The 21521-nt window shown below is 47.2% G+C and overlaps 1 protein-coding gene across 1 annotated transcript; it reads left to right on the plus strand.

Moving 5' to 3' along the window:
- Positions 1-625: 625 nt before the first annotated feature.
- On the plus strand, positions 626-21514 carry LOC129708228 (synaptogyrin-2-like). The gene is made up of 4 exons (XM_055653862.1): positions 626-1141; positions 12797-13034; positions 18554-18690; positions 21077-21514. The coding sequence occupies exons 1-4, from the start codon at positions 1043-1045 to the stop codon at positions 21257-21259; spliced, it is 657 nt and encodes a 218-aa protein (XP_055509837.1). The 5' UTR covers positions 626-1042; the 3' UTR covers positions 21260-21514.
- Positions 21515-21521: the final 7 nt, after the last annotated feature.

Raw genomic sequence — 21521 nt, forward strand, 5'->3', positions numbered from 1 at the left:
GACACGCTATGTTCCCCCAGCACTTTGTGTTTCGCTCAGGATTGCAGCATCTGCATCCTCGTGTCTCCATCTCAATTCTCTTATTTCTTCCTTCCACGTTGCTGCTATTTCCACGCCTATTCTCGCTATTCCTGTGTGTGTGTGTGTGTGTGTGTAGAATTTATCCTCCCTCATGCATTTCCTGGGGGCACGTTAACCATTTCTGCTCCCAGAAAAGCAGGAGAGGGGAAGGCACGACAGGTCACACAGTCATACAGCATGGAAACAGGCCCTTCGGCCCATCTTTCCCCACACTGGCCAACACGTCCCAGCTACGCTAGTCCCACCTGCCTGCGTTTGGCCCATATCCCTCTAAACCTGTCCCAATCCATGTACCTGTTTTAATGTTTTTTTTAATTCGTTGCGATAGCCCCTGCCCTCAATTACCTCTTCCGGCAGCTCGTTCCATACACCCACCTTATGTGAATAAAAGTTACTATTTTCCTATTCCTATTAAATCTCTCCCCCTTCACCTTAAACCTATGTCCTTTGGTTCTCGATTCCCCTACTCTGGGCAAAGAGACTCTGTGCGTCTACCCTGTCTGTTCCCTCCAGTTGTAATGGAGTATTTAGACCATGTCGCTTCTCCTGCTTCTGTTTACTCTAGATAGACACAAAACAAAGCTGCAGTAACTCAACGGAACAGGCAGCATCTGTGGAGAGAAGGAATGGGTCGAGACCCTTCTTCAGACCCGAACGCAACTGTTTACTCTAGTTCAGGTGCCGTCATGTGATGTGATGGTCCGGCCCTTCTCTCTCTCTCTCTCTATTTCTAAACTCTCTCTCGCCCTCTAACTCTGTGTGTGTAACTCGTTCAGTGCACTGACGTGTTGCGGATCATTGCATTGCGATCCGGGAGCTGCTGAGCAGAAGGACTGGCCTTCCACAATCCCTGGTCTCGGCCCGTTGCCCTTGCTTTCCCCCCTCCATCGCCGAACAACAAGGGGGGTAACAAGGTGAAACTCCAGCTTAAAACATCCTGCAGCAGCAGCAACGACGGGAGATGGAAGGCAACGTGTACGGCGCGGCCATGTCGGGCGGCTCGTTTGACCTGAGCAACTTTTTCCAGCAACCGCATGTAATCGCTCGGGTCGTGAGCTGGGTGAGTGTGAGCAGGGCGCGTGTGAGCCGGGTGCGTATGAGCCGGGTGTGTATGAGCCAAGCGTGTGAACTGGGTGTGTATGAGCCGAGTGTGTGAGCCGGGCGAGTGTGAGCAAGGGCTGGGTGAGTGTGAGAGAGGGTCGGGGCTACACTGAGAGAGAGGGTTAGATTTAGCTCTTAGGGCTAAAGGAATCAAGGGACGTTGCCATGATCATATTGAAAGGCAGTACTGGCTCACAGGGCCGAATGGCCTACTCGTGCTCCGATTCCTCGATGTTTTCTATGACTGGTGACCACAGCGAGGGTGACCGCGGCCCGGGTTGGGCTACAGGTTCAGTCTCGGGGAACGTGCAGGCACTCCAGCGTGTTGTGTCTAGCGTCAGTTTCAGGAAACATTGGCCACTTCGGGCAGTTTTAAAATTTCAGGAAGTGAGAGCGGCCCTTTGTCAAACTTCCAAAGCTGCGGGATATAGGGTTGATTCAAGGGGCACTCTCTATTATTGTGTTGTTTTTGTTTCCGCGCAACGTCAACTAGTTTTGGTTTATATGGCCCATTAAACCCAGGCCCGGCGCCGCGGCCACATCCGCGTTGCTCCAGTTACTTCCGCGTTGGCCCCCAACGCGCCTGTTACATGTCCCCGGGTCAACTCCACGGCCCAGACGGGTGGGGGAAAGGAGTGTAGAGAGAGGAAGAGGGTAAGGGTGGGAGGAGGAAAGTTGACAAGGGAGGGGCAAAAGGGGGAGAGAGAAAGGGAGCAATGATGCGTGCAGGGGAGGCAGAAGGTTAGCAAGAGAGGGGGGAGAAACAGGGGGGGGGGAGGGAGAAGAAGGGAGATAGAGGAAGGGGGAGGGGTGCAAGCTGTCTGCTTTCCAGCCAGGGTTACCGGGAAAGCAAAGGGAAAGAGAAAGTTAGGAAAGCAAAGGGAAAGAGAAAGTTAGGGGTGACATGTACACTGAGCGCTTGCCCCGGTTTCATACAGCATGAAAACAGGCCATTTAGCCAAACCTGTTCATGCCATGCAAGATGCCCCATCCACACTGGTCTCACATGCCCGCGTTTGGCCCATATCCCTCTAATCAGCAGAGGATGGGTCTTGACCCGAAACGTCACCCATTTCTTCTCTCCAGAGATGCTGCTGTCCCGCTGAGTCACTCCAGCATTTTGTGTCTTTCCCTGTAAACCATTCCTGTCCACGGATGCCCAAATGATTTTTTAGAAGTTGTTATAATGAGGTGTTGCATCTTGGGACGTCTAACAAGGGCGGGACCTACACAGTGAATGGTAAGTTTCTGTGGAGTGTTGTAGAGGAGAGGGATCTAGGAGTGTGGGTGCATGGTTCCTTGAAGGTGGAGTCGCAGGTAGATAGGCTGGTCAAAAAGGCTTTTGGCACTTTGGCCTTCATCAGTCAGAGTATTAAGTATAGAAGTTGGGAAGCCGTGTTACAGTTGTATGAGACCGCATTCAGAGTATTGTGTTCAGTTCTGGGCACCATGTTATGGAAAGATATTGTCAAGCTTGAAAGGGCTCGGAGAAGATTTACGAGGATGTTGCCAGGACTCGAGGGTCTGAGGTATAGGGAGATGTTGAGTAGGCTGGGTTTCTATTCCTTGGAGCGCAGGAGGATGAGGGGGTGATCTTATAGAGGTGTATAAAATCATGATCGGAATAGATCGGGTAGATGCACAGAGTCTCTTGAGTAGGGGAATCAAGGACCAGAGGGGTGAGGTGGGTTAATAAGAGGCAAAAATAAAAGAGGCAACACCCATCAAATGGAAAATTTGGAACAAGAAAAAAAAGAGTTTCTGATAGCAGGCAGCAGAGAATGCACAGCATTGTGTTTAACTTCTACCAGAATATGTTGTACAATGTCCGGTCCTTCTCTCTCGCCTCGATGGACTAAGCCGAGGTGTTCAGTGAAACGATCGGCAAGCCTGTGCTTAGTCTCGCCGATATATTTGAAGATTTTCGAGGATTTTGTCAGGTCTAGATGGTCTGAGCTACAGGCAGAGGTTGAGTAGGCTGGGACTCTATTCCTTGGAGCGCAGGAGGATGAGGGGTGATCTTATAGAGGTGTATAACATTTTGAGAGGAATAGATCGGGTAGATGCACAGAGTCTCTTGTTCAGATCGAATCGAATTCAACTTTATTTAACTGGCATAAAAAATATGTAGAAAACAAGAACTGTGCAAAATTCCTCCAACATTCTCTGTGACTGTACAAACTGTACATTTGTATTTGGTAATGTTCCCTAAATACATAATTATACCCCTCTTGTGGCCCCCTGGAGAAGTTGTTTCCACTAGTGGGAGAGTCTAGGACTAGAGGTCATAGCCTCAGAATTAAAGGACATTCTTTTAGGAAGGAGATGAAGAGAAATGTCTTTAGTCAGAGGGTGGTGAATCTGTGCAATTCTGTGCCACAAAAGGATGTGAGGCCAAGTCAGTGGATATATTTAAGGCAGAGATAGATTCTTGAGTAGTACAGGTGTCAGAGGTTATGGGGAGAAGGCAGGAGAATGGGGATAGGAGGGAGAGATAGATCAGCCATGATTGAATGGCAGAGTAGACTTGATGGGCCCAATGGCCTAATTCTACTCATATCACTTATGATATCCCTTCCCTTGTTTGATGGGTGTCTCCACTACACGCTGCCCCTCAATATCCAGCAGGGGAAGGACCCTAGACTGTGGTCCTCCCCCAGAGAGCCTTGGCATTGGCTGCAGCGAGCTTCTGTGCGTCCCTCAGCACGTACCCCTGCAGTCTGGAGCGGGCAACATTCCCCGATGGTCATCGATGACTCTATGACACAAACTATCCTGAGCTGAAGCAAATAACCCGAACATCACCAAGACCAGTTCCTCAACAGTCCTGAAGAATTGTTAAAAAACAAGTGGAGCTCGATGACCTTTTGAGACCAAGTGTGTCGCGGTGAGATTGTGCTGAGAACAGGAAGGGAGTGTTTCCTGTCCAATGACTTCCGACACTGCTCTGCAAGGAACTTCTATCTCTTTGATAAGCAACTGGTGTCTTCTTTTTTTTGTGTGTTTGCTCGCATTGTGAAGGGTCTTTTAGTGTGAGTGTGATGGGAACAGTGCTTCTGTTTGGCCGTGGAGCGGAGTTTGATTCCAGTGATGAACGCAACAGTCCACACTGCAGTCATCTGTGAGGGGCAATAGGTGCAGGATGGAACTGCAGATGCCGGTTTAAACTGAAGACTAGAGTCCAAATGCTGGAGTAACGCAGTGCGTCAGGCAGTGATATAGAGAGAGAGATATAGAAGGATGAAGAAGGGTCTCAACCAGAAACGTCACCCATTCCATCTCTCCAGAGAAGCTGCCTGTCCCACTGAGTTACTCCAGCTTTTTGTGTCTATCGTCTGCTGTGGCGTTGCTCTTTATTGTGTTCGGATGAATTAAGCTCCCATTCCTTGTTGGACTCTTTGACATTGTTCGTGGTATGGATATAAAGTGTCTTCAGATCTTGCAAAGAAAATACTGTAGAAAGGTATTAGAGTAACTCAGTGGGTCAGACAGCATGTCATAGAATAATAATGTGTGGAAACTGGCCCTTCTCTCCCACACCAGTCAACAATGTCCCAACTATCTGGAGGACATGGAAAGTCTGAAGAAGGGTCTTGGCCCGAAACGTTGCCTATTTCCTTCGCTCCATAGATGCTGCCTCACCCGCTGAGTTTCTCCAGCATTTTTGTCTACCTTCGATTTTCCAGCATCTGCAGTTCCTTCTCAAACATGGAAAGTGTTGTTTAGAAACATAGAAACATAGAAATTAGGTGCAGGAGTAGGCCATTCGACCCTTCGAGCCTGCACCGCCATTCAATATGATCATGGCTGATCATCCAACTCATTATCCCGTACCTGCCTTCTCTCCGTACCCCCTGATCCCCTTAGCCACAAGGGCCACATCTAACTCCCTCTTAAATACTCTAAATTAGTTTAGAGATGCAGCGCCTTGTGGCCCATCGAGTCCACACTGACCAGCGATCCCCGCACATTTACCCTTGTCCTACACTAACTCGGGACAATTTACATTTACGCCAAGCCAATTAATCTACAAACCTGTACGTCTTTGGCGTGTGGGAGAAACCCACGCGGGTCACAGGGAGAACGTACAAATTCCGTACGGGATCGAGTCTCTGGCACTGTAAGGCAGCAACTCTACCACTGCGCCACCCGATAGGTAATGTTTCAGGTCAGGACCCTACTTCAGACTGATCAATCAGGGTCTCGACCTGAAACATCACCTGTACATGTTCTCCACGGATGCTGCCTGACCCGCTGAGTTACTCCAGCACATTGTGCCCTTCTTTGCAAACCAGCATCTGCAATTCTTTGTTTCCAAACTTCATAGTTAACTCCAGTATCCCTTTCTGTTTACATCCAAATGAAGATGCAATGCATCCAACTGTGCTGTTTGGCTTGTGTTCAGTGCTGGCAGCTTGTGGGCTTAGTGGACCATGTACGGAAACGCAGGCAGCGATGTGTAAACCGAGATGGAGATGTAACGTAGAGGGCGTGTTGCTCAAGTTCAAATCTACAAGGACCAACAGAGGTCACGGCCTTGGCGGGCTGAGATACCGGCCCGCAAAGTCGGCCGCAGAAGTCAGCAATGGGAACGGCCGGAGTACCACAGTCTCAACCGCATGGTGGCAAATTCCACCCGCCAATTGGTGAAGAAGACCCGATGAGGTCAGGATCGGCCGCCTGAACCGGCCTGGGCACCACATTTTTGGGGAGACTTCCAGGGAGGGGTGGGGGGGCAATTTTGTCCGGATTAAAGGCGGGGTAGGGGGGCTCCACCAGTTGCCAGAAAATGGGTGGTGGACCTGTAGTTGAGAGCTTCAACTTCCTTGGGCGGTAACATTACCAAAGATCTATCGTGGAGCAATCACCGCTGCCAAGAAGGCAGAGCAAGGCCGTTGCTTCCTGAAGAACATGAGGAAACTGCAAATGCACCACAGAGAGCATGTTGTCGCATTGTAACACAACTTGGTTTGCGGAACAGCTCTGCTCAAGACCACAAGAAATTGCAGGGTTGTCGATGTAGCCCAGTCCTTCTCACAGACCGGACTTCCCAACATTGGGTCCGTCTGTACTTCAGCCTCCCTTGGAAAAACAGCCAAAATTATCAAAGGCTTGCCCCACCACCGTCAATCCCCCTCCTCTCTGCTTCCAGCCGTCAGAAGGTAGAGAAGCTTGAAAGCGCACACCACTAGACTGTGGAACAGCATCTTCCCCTCTGTTATCAGGCTTCCGAACAGCAATTGCGGACATTGCACTTTGTCAATGGACCTGTTGCGCTACAATGCTAAGAACGATATTCTACATCTATATCTTCCCCTTTACAGATGAACTTGATTGTATATATATGTATGTGTATATATATGTATGTGTATATATATGTATGTGTATATTTTTTTTTTTGAGTTTTAGTTTTTTACTTAAAGATGATAAACAGGCCATTCTTCGCTAGTGGCTAGGTGAAAACGAGTTACAGGCAATGAGACTCACCAAGACGACTTTGAAGCTTGAGCCATGACCAGGGTGGGGGAGGCGGGGAATGGAGAGAGGGGATGGGATGCAAGGGTTACTTGAAGTTAGAGAAATCAATATTCACGCCGCTGGGTTGTAAACTGCCCAAGCGAAATATGAGGTGCAATTCCTCCAATTTACGTTGGGCCTCACTCTGATAGTGGAGGAGGCCCAGGACAGAAAGGTCAATGTGGGGAACGGGAGGGGGAGTTAAAGTGTATGGCAGCCGGTAGATTATGTTGGCCCATGCGGACCTGAAGGTCTGGAGAAGGGTCTCGGCCCGAAACGTCACCCATTCCTTCTCTCCAGAGATGCTTCCTGACCCGCTGAGTTACTCCAGCTTTTTGTGCCTATCTTCGGTTTAAACCACCACCTGCAGTTCCTTCCTACACATTGACTGTATTTGATGCGTCTACTCTGTGAGGTTAGCATGCAAGACAAAGCTTTTCACTGTACCTCGGTACACGTGACAATAATAAACCTATACTTAATAATGATCATTTTAGAGTTTTGCGTAGCCTTATAGACCATTATGCAAGCTCTTTTCCCAGAAAATGGGTGGTGGACTGTAGTTGAGAGCTTCAAGTTCCTTGGGCGGTAACATTACCAAAGATCTATCGTGGAGCAATCGCATGAATGCCGCTGCCAAGAAGGCAGAGCAAGGCCGTTGCTTCCTGAAGAACATGAGGAAACTGCAAATGCACCACAGAGAGCATGTTGTCGCATTGTAACACAACTTGGTTTGCGGAACAGCTCTGCTCAAGACCACAAGAAATTACAGAGTTGTAGATGTAGCCCAGTCCTTCTCACAGACCGGACTTCCCACCGTTGGGTCCGTCTGTACTTCAGCCTCCCTTGGAAAAACAGCTAACATAATCAAAGGCTTGCCCCACCACCGTCAATCCCCCTCCTCTCTGCTTCCAGCCGTCAGAAGGTAGAGAAGCTTGAAAGCGCACACCACTAGACTGTGGAACAGCATCTTCCCCTCTGTTATCAGGCTTCCGAACAGTCCGACAGCAATAGCGGACATTGCACTTTGTCAATGGACCTGTTGCACTACAATGCTAAGAACTATATTCTACATCTATATCTTCCCCTTTACTCTACCGATGAACTTGATTGTATATATATGTATGTGTGTATATATATGTATGTGTATATATATTTTTTTGAGTTTTATTTTTTTACTTAACGATGATAAGGAAACAGGCCATTCTTCGCTAGTGGCTAGGTGAAAACGAGTTACAGGCAATGAGACTCACCAAGACGACTTTGAAGCTTGAGCCATGACCAGAGTGGGGGAGGCGGGGAATGGAGAGAGGGGAAGGGATGCAAGGGTTACTTGAAGTTAGAGAAATCAATATTCACGCCGCTGGGTTGTAAACTGCCCAAGCGAAATATGAGGTGCAGTTCCTCCAATTTGCATTGGGCCTCACTCTGATAGTGGAGGAGGCCCAGGACAGGAGGGTCAGTGTGGGAACGGGAGGGGGAGTTAAAGTGTATGTCAGCCGGTAGATTATGTTGGCCCATGCGGACCTGAAGGTCTGGAGAAGGGTCTCGGCCCGAAACGTCACCCATTCCTTCTCTCCAGAGATGCTTCCTGACCCGCTGAGTTACTCCAGCTTTTTGTGCCTATCTTCGGTTTAAACCACCACCTGCAGTTCCTTCCTACACATTGACTGTATTTGATGTGTCTGCTCTGTGAGGTTAGCATGCAAGACAAAGCTTTTCACTGTACCTCGGTACACGTGACAATAATAAACCTATACTTAATAATGATCATTTTAGAGTTTTGAGTAGCCTTATAGACCATTATGCAAGCTCTACTGTAATGGTATTTGGACCATCCGGTTAAAAAACAGACGTGGGTAAATATTTTTAGTATAATATCCAAAGTAACCAACACACAACTGGAACCAAACTCAAAATTAATAATACTCGGAATATTAGAATTAAATCAAACACTTAGCATAACACAAAGAAACTTTATCGATTACAGTTTAATAACAGGAAAAAAATTAATCCTAAAATTTTGGAAAGGCCCTACGGCCCCCACAATCAAAATGTGGATTATAGAAATGACGGAGACCTTAAACATGGAAAGAATCAGATTTTCCCTGTTGGATAAACAGGAATTATTCGTTGGAACATGGTCTCCTTTTATTGATTACTTAAAGGGTCAGAATAGTTCAGCACAGGAACCTGACTAGCACCCGGACTAAAGATTGGATGAAATGCTATACTTCGAAATGTACGAACATATCTCGAATGATGTTTTTAAACTCTAACAAATTTTTCCATTCTTCTTCAATTACCTCTTTCACTCCTCTTCCTTTTTTTTTTATTTTAGTTTTCTTTTTCCTTCTTCCCTCTCTCTATTTCATCTATCCCTTTAGCTCTATCTAGTTATAAAAAAAAAACGAAGAAAAATGCAAAAAGTATTGGAGACAATGTAATAATAACTGACAATATTATCAATTTAAAAATGATGTAACAGTAATGATGTAATAGATTATGTACCTATCTCCAATAATAAAAAAATTAAAAATAAAAAAAAAATTAAAAAAAATAAATAAATAAATAAATAAATAAATAAATAAATAAAAAACAGACGTCGTCTCTCGGCCAGTAAGTTTTTATTATGGACGTTATTTTCTCAACTTTAAAGCATGCTAAACAGTTCCTTCATTTAGGCTTTGATGTCCTTATCCCATGAATTGCAATTGGTCATAATAGAATTATATTGTGGTAATGAATTTAACTTCTGAAGAAATTATATCTCAATCATAACTTGGCAGTTAGGAAAGTTTAATTCTTTCAGTGAGGTCCAACTTTTAAAGTCCTTATAAACCCTTTTGACGTGTCTAATTATCTTAAATATTTCATGTGATTGAAATAATAATTTGAGGCCTGTACTTTTCATCTTTTGAAACGATATTTTGTGGATGGTGCTGTGCACATTCAAAGGAGTAACCTCTAAATGGGAAACAAACCTCTTAGTTTAGTTTCGAGGTGCAATGCAGAAACAGGCCATTCGGCCCACCGAGTCCGTGCCGACCAGCGATCCCCGCACATTAACAATATCCTGCACCATAGGGACAATTTACATTTATACCAAGCCAATTAGCCTACAAACTTTGGAGTGTGGAAGGAAACCGAAGATCTTGGAGAAAACCCACGCAGGTCACGGGGGGAACGTTCAAACTCCGTACAGACAAGCACCCGTAGTCAGGATCGAACCCGGGCCTCTGGCGCTGTAAGGCAGCAACTCTACCGCTGCGCCACTTTGCAGCCTGTCATCTTAGTAAAAGATTAAATCTTTGAATTTTTTTACTAAGATTTAATTATACAATAATCCTCAAGCAAACTGTCATATTTGTAAGAAAGACCTACGTCTCTTCCATACCCCGCAACACTGCTCTCTCTCCCCATCCCCGCACTCGCAACAAGGGCCGAGTCCCCCTAGTCCTCACCTTTCACCCCACCAGCCGTCACATACAAAAAGTAATCCTCCGGCAGTTTCGCCACCTCCAACGTGACCCCACCACTCGCCACATCTTCCCATCTCCCCCCATATCTGCCTTCCGCAAAGACCGCTCCCTCCATAACTCCCTTGTCAATTCTTCCCTTCCCTCTCGGTCCACCCCCTCCCCGGGCACTTTCCCTTGCAACCGCAAGAGATGCAACACTTGTCCCTTTACCTCCCCCCTCGACTCCGTTCAAGGACCCAAGCAATCGTTCCAGGTGCGACAGAGGTTTACCTGCATCTCTTCCAACCTCATCTATTGCGTCCGCTGCTCTAGATGTCAGCAGATCTATATCGGTGAGACCAAGCGGAGGTTGGGCGATCGTTTCGCCGAACACCTCCGCTCGGTCCGCAATAACCAAGCTGACCTCCCGGTGGCTCAGCACTTCAACTCCCCCTCCCACTACGTCTCCGACCTCTCTGTCCTGGGTCTCCTCCATGGCCACAGCGAGCAGCACCGGAAATTGGAGGAACAGCACCTCATATTCCGTTTGGGGAGTCTGCATCCCGGGGGCATGAACATCGAATTCTCCCAATTTTGTTAGTCCTTGCTGTCTCCTCCCCTTCCTCAGCCCCCCTGCTGTCTCCTCCCATCCCCCAGCCTTCGGGCTACTCCTCCTTTTCCCTTTCTTGTCCCCACCCACCCCCGCCCCCGATCAGTCTGAAGAAGGGTTTCGGCCCGAAACGTTGCCTATTTCCTTCGCTCCATAGATGCTGCTGCACCCGCTGAGTTTCTCCAGCTTTTTTGTGTAAACCTACATTTTTCTGGCGCCTTTCATTATGTTCTAAGGTGACTTTCAGGTAATAGGAAACTTTTGAAGTTTGGTCATTGTTGTACTGTGGGAGATGCAGTAACTAATTTATTTCGCCCTCCTACCATGGCCTGCACGATTATAGTCTAGTTTACCAGGTATGGCTGAAGAATGTGCTATATATTTATTTGTTACGGTACTCCATTCAATGTGTTTGCAGATAATGAGTTGGGAGTTTACAGAAGACATGTAGCAGTCCCACGTAGAGAAAGACGTGTACAAATTACATTTAAAGACATTGAGTGCTGGAGTAACTCAGCGGGTCAGGCAGCATCTCTGGAAAACATGCATAGGTGACGATTCAGTTTGAAACTCTTCTTCAATCAGAAGAAGGGTCCTAACCCCAAAGTTGTCTTATCCATGTTCTCGAGAGATGCTGCCTGACCTGCTGAGTTCCTCCAGCACTCTGTGTCCTTTTGTGTAAACCAGCATCTGCATTCCTTGTTTCTTTTCCTTGTTGTAAGGTATTTCGTGGCTGTATTCACTGGGATATTTACGTTGGTGGTACATTCTGGCATGTCGGTGAGTGCCAGTTTCTATTTGACTTGGATTCAGTACAGAGTATACTTTCAGTACATATATCGGAAGAATACACAGAAGAGTATACATGAGTCGAAGATAGACACAAATAGCTGGAGTAACTCAGCGGGACAGGAGGCAACTCTGGAGAGAAGGAGTGGGTGACGTTTCGGGTCGAGATCCATTTTCAGACACCAGTTTAATTTAGTTTATTGTCACGAGGTACTGAGAAAAGCCATTTTGTGATATTTGCAATCAGCTGACGAGTCTCTTTGCTCTCTTAATAAAGGCTTACTATTAGTGCAGTGATTTAATTGACTTAATGAAATGGCTTGATGCACTGCCACAACACTCTTGACAACGAAAACAGACATAAAAAGCTGGAGTAACTCAGCGGGACAGGCAGCATCTCTGGAGAGAAGGAGTGGGTGACGTTTCGTCAGTCGTCTCAACCCGAAATGTCACCCACTCCTTCTCTGCCTGTCCCGCAGAGTTACTCCAGCTTTTTGTGTCTATCTTTGGTTTAAACCAGAATCTGCAGTTCCTTCCCACACATGAGTCGCCAGGTTTTGGCACTATTTTGTGGTAGAGATGCATCAGAGTGTACCCTAGCTTTAGGAAGGATGATTGAAAAGCACGATAGAGGGGAAGAAGTTCGCCCTGAGTCTGATGGTGCTCATCTTTTTAAGCCTCTGCATCTTCTGCCTGACTGAAGCGAGGAGCAGGAGAAATGGCCGGCTGGAAACAAATCGACAGTCAGCCCAGCGGTGAGCCCAAAGAGCAGCACTTTGCACATTATGAAGTTACGGAAGACAGAACAAATTTTTCTGTGTGCAAAATAATGTCGCTTTTTGGGTGGTGAATCTGTGGAATTCTTGCCACAGAAGGCTGTGGAGGCCAAGTCCGTGGATATTTTTAAAGCAGAGATAGATAAATACTTGATCTGTAAGGGTGGCAGAGGTTATGGGGAGAAGGCAGGAGAATGGGGTTCGGAGGGAGAGATAGATCCCCAACCAGTCTTAAGTAGGGTCACCCATTCCTTCTCTCCAGGGGTGCTGCCTGTCCTGCTGAGTTACTCCAGCATTTTGCGTCTATCTTCGGTTTAAACCAGCATCTGCACTTCCTTCCTACACGATAGATCAGCGATGAATGAATGGTGGAGTAGACTTAATGGGCAGAATGGCCTAATTCTACTGCTATTCCCTATGACCATGTGGCCTTTCAATTTCTGTTGTGTGTTTTCTTGTAGATCTTCTCGATCGTTGTGTTTGCTTGCATCAGCAGCGAGGGTTACATAAACCTACCGACATCAGGAAAGCTGCAGTGCATCTTCAACCAGAACGTGGATGCCTGCCATTACGGTGTGGGCATTGGCGTGCTTGCCTTTCTCATCTGCATCGTCTTCTTTGCCCTTGATGTGTATTTCCCTCAGATCAGCAACGCCAACCAACGCAAGCACATCGTTCTGGCCGACCTTGCAGTTTCAGGTAGATAAAGTAACTGGTGTCTACTTTGGTTTGCCTTCGAGATACGGCAACGTGGAAACAGGCCCTTCGGCCCACCCAGTCCATGCCAGCCATCGATCAACCACCCCCACCCCCACCCCCGCTCTGAACATTGATCACCTGTTCATACCCAGTTCCACGTTCATCCCACTTTCTACACACCGGGGGGCAATATTCACAGAGGCCAATTAACCTATAAACCCGCACGTCTTTGAGATTTAGTTTAGAGATGCAGCGTGGAAACAGCCCACCGAGTCCGTGCCGACCAGCGATCCCTAGAACGCCAGCACCCGCTACACACACACTAAGGACAACTTACACTTTTTACCGAAGCCAATTAGCCTGAAAACCTGTGTTTCTTTAGAGTGTGCGAGGAAACCGGAGCACCCGGGGAAAACCCACGTGATCACGGGAGAACGGACAAACTCCACACAGACAGCACCCAATGAGTTACTCCAGTACTTTTTGTCCTTTTGTCTTTTACTCGCCTCAATTACCTCCTCTGGCACTTGTTCCAGATACCCTCAACACTGTGTGTGGAGAAAGATGTCCCTAGGGTTCCTATTAAATCTTTCCCCAACTCACCCTAAACCTATGCCCTCTAGCCCTTGATTTCCCTACTCTGGATAAAAGACTGTGCATTCACCCTATCTATTCCCCTCATGATCCAATACACCTCTCCATAAGATCGCCCCTCAGCCTCCCCAAAGTCCTAGCCTGCCCAACCTCTCCCTACGGATCAGGCCTTCAAGTCCTGGCAACATCCTCGTAAATCTTCCCTGCACACTCTCCAGCTTAGATATTCGGTTGCCTACTCCCCCCCTACCCCATGGTAGTTTGTGTAGATATTGGAGCTGTAAGCTGATTTTATAGCTGAGTCATTGAATGCTGGAGTTGATGGCCATTTTCTGAAGCAAGGTGCATGATTCAATTCAATTCAAAGCACTTTATTCGTCCCCGAGGGGCAATTTAAAAGGGCGCATTACAGTAGCTTTTTAAAAAGGGACACAATCAACAAACATAAGCAGCACGCATACTGCACAATCAACCAGCACACGCATTTCACAGACACACTGCACAATCACACAACACACACCGCACATCAACATTCAACACATAGCAATAGTCTTTAAAGTGCTTCCTAAGTGCTTCAATTAAAAAGTGCATATAGAAGGTTATTTCATTTCATATGTTCATGAGTCGGTGATCAGCATTAAAAAGCTGGACAGCCCTGGGGATGAAGGTTGCCTTCCTCCTCTGTGTCCGGCAACCCGGACAGCGGAGTCTGCGTCCTGAGGGGAGCCACTCAAACTCAGGAAACAGGATGTGAGAGGGGTCCTGAAGAATCCTGCGTGTTAACTTTACAGACTGTTGGTCGCATAGGGCAGTGAGAGTTCGGACGGGCTGCTCAATGATTTTTGAGCAGACCTTGACCACATTCAACAGGCGGTTTCTGTTTTGCAGGGTGATGTAGTGGAACCAGCTAGTGAAAGAGAAGGTTATTACATTTTCAATGAATGCGTAGTAGAATGTGGTGAGAATGTCTTTGTTAATCCCAAATGACTTCAGCTTCCTGAGTAGGTACTGTCTCTGATGGCACTTTTTAAGGATTTCCTCTATGTTAGAGGAAAACCTTAGCAGGTTGTCGAATGATTCATGCCACAGATGTATCAAATTACTATTTAGTTAATTTTCCACAGCAAACAATGATTCACCAAAACCATCACTATTACCGCCTCGGCCTACGTGATCTCTGGTTGCCAAACACTTTAACTCTCACTCCCATTCCCACACTGAACTTTCAGTCCTGGGCCTCCTCCACTGTCAGAGTGAGGCCCAATGCAAATTGGAGGAACAGCACCTCATATTTCACTTGGGCAGCTTACACCCAAGCAGTATGGATATTGATTTCTCTAACTTCAAGTAACCCTTGCTTCCCTCTCTCTCCATCCCTCCCCCATCCTAGTTCTCTGACTAATTTCACTGTCAATGTCACTCTTGATTAAACGTTACTGATTTTATGCTTCATTGTCCCTTCACCTTCCAACAATGAACCATTCTACATTTTCCTTGATCAACATCCCCTTTGATCTGCATTTTGACACCTTACCTTCCATATCTCTACATCTCTTTCTTCCCTGACTCTCAGTCTGAAAAAGGGTCTCGACCCGAAACATCACCCATTCCTTCTCTCCAGAGGTGCTGCCTCACCCACTGAGTTACTCCAGCGTTTTCCATCTATCTTCACTATTAACTTGAATCTTATTCAATAGTTTGAACTGCAGCAAATGCTGAAGTTTTTAGTTTAGAGATATAGCACGGAAACAGGCCCTTCGGCCCACTGAGTCCACGTTGATCAGTGATCCCCACACATTAACACTATCCCACATACACTGGGGACAATTTACATTTATACCGAGCTAATTAACCTACAAACCTGTACGTCTTTGGAGTGTGGAAACAGAAGATCTCGGAGAAAACCCACGCAGGTCACGGGGAGAATGTTAAAAGCTCCATACAGGCAGCATCAGCAGTGAGGCTCGAAGAACCCAGGTCTCTGGTGCTGTGAGGCAGCAACTCTACCACTGCGCCACCATGCTGCCAGCCCCACCCTTTATTGCCCTACCCCCCCTCCCTCCCTTCCATACCACTGAATTGCTGGCTCCTTTTACCATGCCCCATGTTATCCGCTCCCACCTTCAACTTGCAGTCCCAGCAATTTGCACCAACCTCTGTCTCCATGCTGGCAGTCTCTACTGATGACAACTGGGTTTGTCTCTGACCTCTGGTGTTGTGTGTGTTGGTACGTGTGTGTGGAGTTTGCACGTTCTCCCTGCAGTAAAGAAAGCAAACTCAATGCTAGCATTTATTTCAAGAGGACTTGTGTACTAAAACGGGGATGCAATGCTGAGGCTCTATAAGGCGCGGGTAAGGCCGCATTTGGAATGTTGCGAGCAATTTTGGGAACCATATCCGAGGAAGGATGTGTTGGCTCGGGAGAGAGTTCAGAGGAGGTTTACAAGAATGATCCCGGGAATGGATAGGTTAACGTTTGTCGTTTGTCGGCACTAGGCCTGTACTCGCTGGAGTTTAGAAGAATGAGGGGGGGACCTCATTGAAATGTACGGAATAGTGAAAGGCTTGGATAGAGTGGATGTGGAGAAGATGTTTCCACTAGTGAGAGAGTCTAGGACTAGAGGTCCTAGATTTGTCAAAGGTCATTAGGGATTTAAAAAAAATAGGGAACATAGCGCTGTGTACACGGAGTAAATTTGCTGCCATCTGAGTTTTTGTCATCTTTGAATCTTATGTTGGTTATGGCTGATCCAAATTACGATGATATGACACTGGATGATTTTCTGCGATGGAAAGTCGAAGCTTTGAAGCATTTTTTTAGCGGAGAGGGGGTTGAAAAAGACGGGACGAAAAGATGAACTCGTTGTTCTTGCTTATGCTGCACGGTTCACGAAGAAGCCCGTGCTAACGAGTGCCGGTGAAGAGAAACGTCGTCATGCTGCTCAATACAAGGAACTCTTGAAATGTGGAGAAAAAAAAACTCTTGCCAATCCCATGAGCGAACTGAAAGATGGACGGCTTGGTGAATCGAAAAGTCTAAACTGCTGGCCTCCCACATCCCACACCCATCGTTGAGCTGTCAAATCATCTTGCCAGTTATGATGGGGCTATTTATACAATCACAAGATCATTATCCAATGTAATGGGAATCAGAAGAGACGTGATTAGTCAGGAGACTTGTGACCTTGTACTACACAACTTTACTTACATGCAGAACTCATTCAGAAGTCAACAAACGTGGACACAGCCCGTGGACTAGAATAGTAAGAAGTGAAAACCCCATTAATACTCTTCATATCATCTATTGATATTTTTATCTCAGATATTTCATTTTATTCTCCGCCCCCCCAAAACAAAAACAATACAAAATGGTTGTTATTCATGGTCACAATCACTAAAACGTAAAGCAATAAAACCACCAAAATCATCGGAGTTTTGTACAAATCATCGATTTCTTACCTCCAAGAAGCAAAACTGAAACGCGGGTCCGTACACATACACACACACACACACACACACACACACACACACACACACACACTCACACACACACACACAAGCTCAGCTGGCGAGAATGTTATGCCGAATGAGCCATGACCTGGGCATGCGCAGTTGTAATACCGAACTCGCTTATTAAAGGACGTTCGTTTAGGAAGGAGATGAGGAGAAATTTCTTTCATCAGAGGGTGGTGAATCTGTGGAATTCTTTACCTGTGGTGACAAAGTCAATCAGTATTTTTAAAGACGGAGTTTGAGAGATTCTTGATTAGTACGGGTGTCGGGGGTTATGGGGAGAAGGCAGGAGGGAATGATTAGCTGATTAGTAAGGGCAACAAAGGTTACAGGGAGAAGGCAGGAGAATGGGGTTGGGGGGGAAAGATGGATCTGCGATGATTGAATGGCGGAGTAGACACGATGTGTCAAATGACCTAATTCTGTTAATACTGTGTAACTTATGAACATGAAATTATCAGTGCATGTAACCATCAGAGTCCACAACGCTCCAAACCTGTCCTATCCATGTACCTGTCCAACTGTTTCTTTCAAACAATGGGATAGTCCCAGCCTCAACTCCTCTGGCAGCTTGTTCCATACACCCACCACCCTCTGTGTGAGAGAAAGTTACCCCTTAGATTCCTATTATAATCTTTTCCCCTTCACCTTGAACCTATGTCCTCTGGTCCTCGATTCCCCTACTCTGGGCAATAGACTCTGTGCATCTACCTGATCTATTCCTCTCACGATTTTGTACACCTCTATAAGATCTCCCCTCATCCTCCTGCGCTCCATGGAATAGAGACCCAGCTGTCCAGTGTGCTATGTTTATATATTCTCTCGTGCTGCTACAAGTGCTCATTGGTGCTCCACTCCCTCTCCTGTTGGAGATCTATCAGAAGCGCAGCATCCACAGAGCCATCTCCATTATTAAGGACCCCTATCACCCATCTTCTCCATTCTGCCTTCTGGGAAGAGGTACAGGAGCATCAGCTGCAGAACCAGCAGGAAGCTCCACAGCTTCTTCCCACAGGCAATAAAACTGGTTAACGGACTGTGTCCCCTCCCCATACATCATACACCAACACACCTAACCTCGCCCATACATTGACAGCTAGACGCCTGCCAAAGCAAAGCCACTGTCCGGTCTGAATGTCTGTTGTTAGTTCAATTTTAAAGTCTATTTTAGATGTTAATTTTAAAGTTCTATGTATTTATTCGGTGTTTATTAATTGCACTGACAGGAACTGATTGAGAAACATGTTTTTGTTTCCTCTGTGTGTAAGTGCTCAGCGAAAATGACATTAAAGTAAATACTGAAGCAAGAATGTCATTGTTTATTCTGGGACACATGATAATAAAACCCTCTTGGCTCTAGTGACAGCACTGATTATCCAGGGGATCTAACGTGTGCTCTCTTTTGTTCCCAGCTCTCTGGACCTTGCTGTGGTTTATTGGCTTTTGTTTCCTAACCAACCAGTGGGTGAACACAACGGCAATTCCGCTCATTGGGTCAGATAGCGCTCGTGCTGCCATTGCCTTCTGTTTCTTCTCCATTTTTAGCTGGGTGAGTAGAAACGTGTCTAATCTGGCGGCATCTTGTCGTTCTTGTGTAACTTGGATGCGTTAGAACATGGCGGCACGGTGGCGCCGAGGTAGAGTTGCTGCCTTTACAGCGCTGGAGACCTGGGTTTGATCCTGACTGCGGGTGCCGTCTGCGCAGGGTTTGTACATTCTCCCCCTTGACCTGCGTGGGTTTTCTCCGAGATCCTCGGTTTCCTCCCACACTCCAAAGACGTTAATTGACAAAGCAGGTGAATTGGCTTGGTGTATGTGTAAATTGTCCCCAGAGTGTAGGATAGTGTTAATACGCAGGGATCGCTGGTCGGCGCGGACTCGGTGGAGGGCCTGTTTCTGCGCTGTATCTCTAAACTAAACGTAGGAGTAGTAACCGGCCATTCAGCCCATCGAGTCTTCTCCGTCATTTGATATTTTTCCCCCTCAACCCAGTTCTCCTGCCTTCTCCCTGTAACCTTTGATGCCCTTACTAATCAACAACATTCTCCGCCCAATATATCCCATTAAATCTTTTGTGGGTTGACTACGTTTTGGATGGAACTGTCAAAAATGAAATGACATACACGCGCATGTATCTGTGCAGCAGGCATGAACACCCATGCAGCACACGTGCAAGCGCATGCAGTGTCGAAATAAGGAGCTGCACATCGTCCTGTTGCAGACCTTCAGCCCTATTATTTTTCTATTCAAGGGCAGGCACCTAACTCTCGCCATTACCTTTCCGAAAGAAGTGTGTTGTAACGGTTCAGCAGTGCGTGCAATGATGCTGTCAGAAAGGAACAAAAAGAAAATGGGAGGATGCCATGAGTGACATAACTTCCTCAATGCGAAACGTCTTTTCTTTTTTCGATGTTCAGATGGAGTCACATTTATTGTCATAAGCATGTTAGTGCTGAGGGACAAGTACAGTGAAAATCTTGCAAGTGGCAGCAGATTTGGCGGTTCCCCTACCTGGTCCCCCCCTTTGTTCTCGGCGGCCCATCGCCTGGTCCCTTCGTTCTCCCTCCCCCCCTCCCCCGGGTCCCCCCTTCGTTCTCGGCCCACCCCGCCAAGTATCTCTCGGCAGCGCGGGTCCCTTCTCCCTCTCACCGCTGTCTTTGATCATCAGTAACGCACCACCAGTACTCTGCTGTCGGCACCTTTGGTCCTCGGCCGCGGCCGGCTCCGTTGGAAGGGCAGGTGCGGTGAGAGGATGTGTGTTTGGCTCGAGGCTGACGACAACACCTCCCTCTGCCAGCGCAGGGACTCCCTGGAGAACGGCAACAGAAGATTAGCTTCCACGCCAGTCTAAACAGAACCAGTCCTCTGGGATGGCGGGAACGATCCCTAGTGAAGTAATTAACAAGTCAGGCAGCATCTCTGGAGAACATGGATCGGGACGAGGCTAGGTAAAGTGTGTTAGACTGGCCAAGACGCAACCACCTATCCATGTTCTCTAGAGATGGATAACATAACACCCTTCTTTAGCTACAGGGTGGTGAATCTGTGAAATCCATTGCCACAGATGGCTGTGGAGGCCAAGTCAATGGGTCTTTGAAAGCTGAGATTAAGAGATTCTTGATTAGTACGGGTGTCGGGGTTTATGGGGAGAGTGCAGGACGGAATGCACAAAAGAGCGGTGGAAAACCTAGTTGATTAGTAATGACATCAAAGGTTACAGGGAGAAGGCATGAGAATGGGGTTGAGAGGAAAAGATAGATCAGCCGTGATTGAATGGTGGAGTAGACTTGGTGGGCTAACAATAGACAATAGGTGCAGGATAGGTGACAATTTTAATAACAATAGTTGTCTTTGAGCCAGCACCGCCATTCAATGTGATCATAGCTGATCATCCTCAATCAGTATCCGTTCCTGCCTTCTCCCCATATCCCCTGACTCCGCTATTTTTAAGAGCCCTATCTAACTCTCTCTTGAAAGCATCCAGAGAACCTGTCTCCACTGCCCTCTGAGGCAGAGAATTCCACAGACTCACCACTCTCTGTGAGAAAAAGTGTTTCCTTGTCTCCGTTCTATATGGCTTACTCCTTATTCTTAAACTGGGGCCCCTGATTCTGGACTTCCCCAACATTGGGAACATGTTTCCAGCCTCTAGCGTGTCCAAGCCCTTAACAATCTTATATGTAGTCCTTAACAATCTTATATATGTAGGGCTGAATGGTCTAATTCTGCTTTAGGTGTCTAGTGGTGTCTATGGAGGGACATGGATGGACAGTGTTTCGGGTCAGTTCTTAAGACTGAGGCGGGGGAGTCCTGACCCAGAACATCTCCTATGAGACTGAGACTGAGGTCCATCTCATGTCCATGGGGCTGTTTTCTACATAACTCCCGGATGGTGAATTGTGAACCTTACCCCTGGTCTTTGCCTTCCGTTGCAGGGCTTGCTGCTGGCGTTTGCCTACAAGAGGTATCAGGCTGGCGTGTCCGACTTCTCCGAGAAGTACACGGACCCGTCGAGCGACTACCCGCCGTACCCCAACGTCGCCGAGAACTACCAGCAGCCGCCGTTTGGTAACGCCGCGCAGCCGAGCACCGACGAGTACATCCCGCCCGCGTACTAAACCCTCTCCCGGGCGATCCTCCCAGCGCCACGCCCGGAACGAGTGTCCAACCGAGGAGCAGGGAATGACATTTTTTTTGCCACAATCCAAGCTTTCTTCCAATTTACGGGATGCGACTCTTTGCTTTGTCGGAAGGAACTGCAGATGCCGGTTTAGATCGAAGATGGACACAAAATGCTGGAGTAACTCAGCGGGACAGGCAGCGTCTCTGAAGAGAAGGAATGGGTGACTTTTCGGATGGAGAAGTTTTGAGTCTGAAGAT

The sequence above is a fragment of the Leucoraja erinacea genome, chromosome 23 (genome assembly GCF_028641065.1).
Source record: "Leucoraja erinacea ecotype New England chromosome 23, Leri_hhj_1, whole genome shotgun sequence".
Lineage (NCBI taxonomy): Eukaryota > Metazoa > Chordata > Chondrichthyes > Rajiformes > Rajidae > Leucoraja > Leucoraja erinaceus.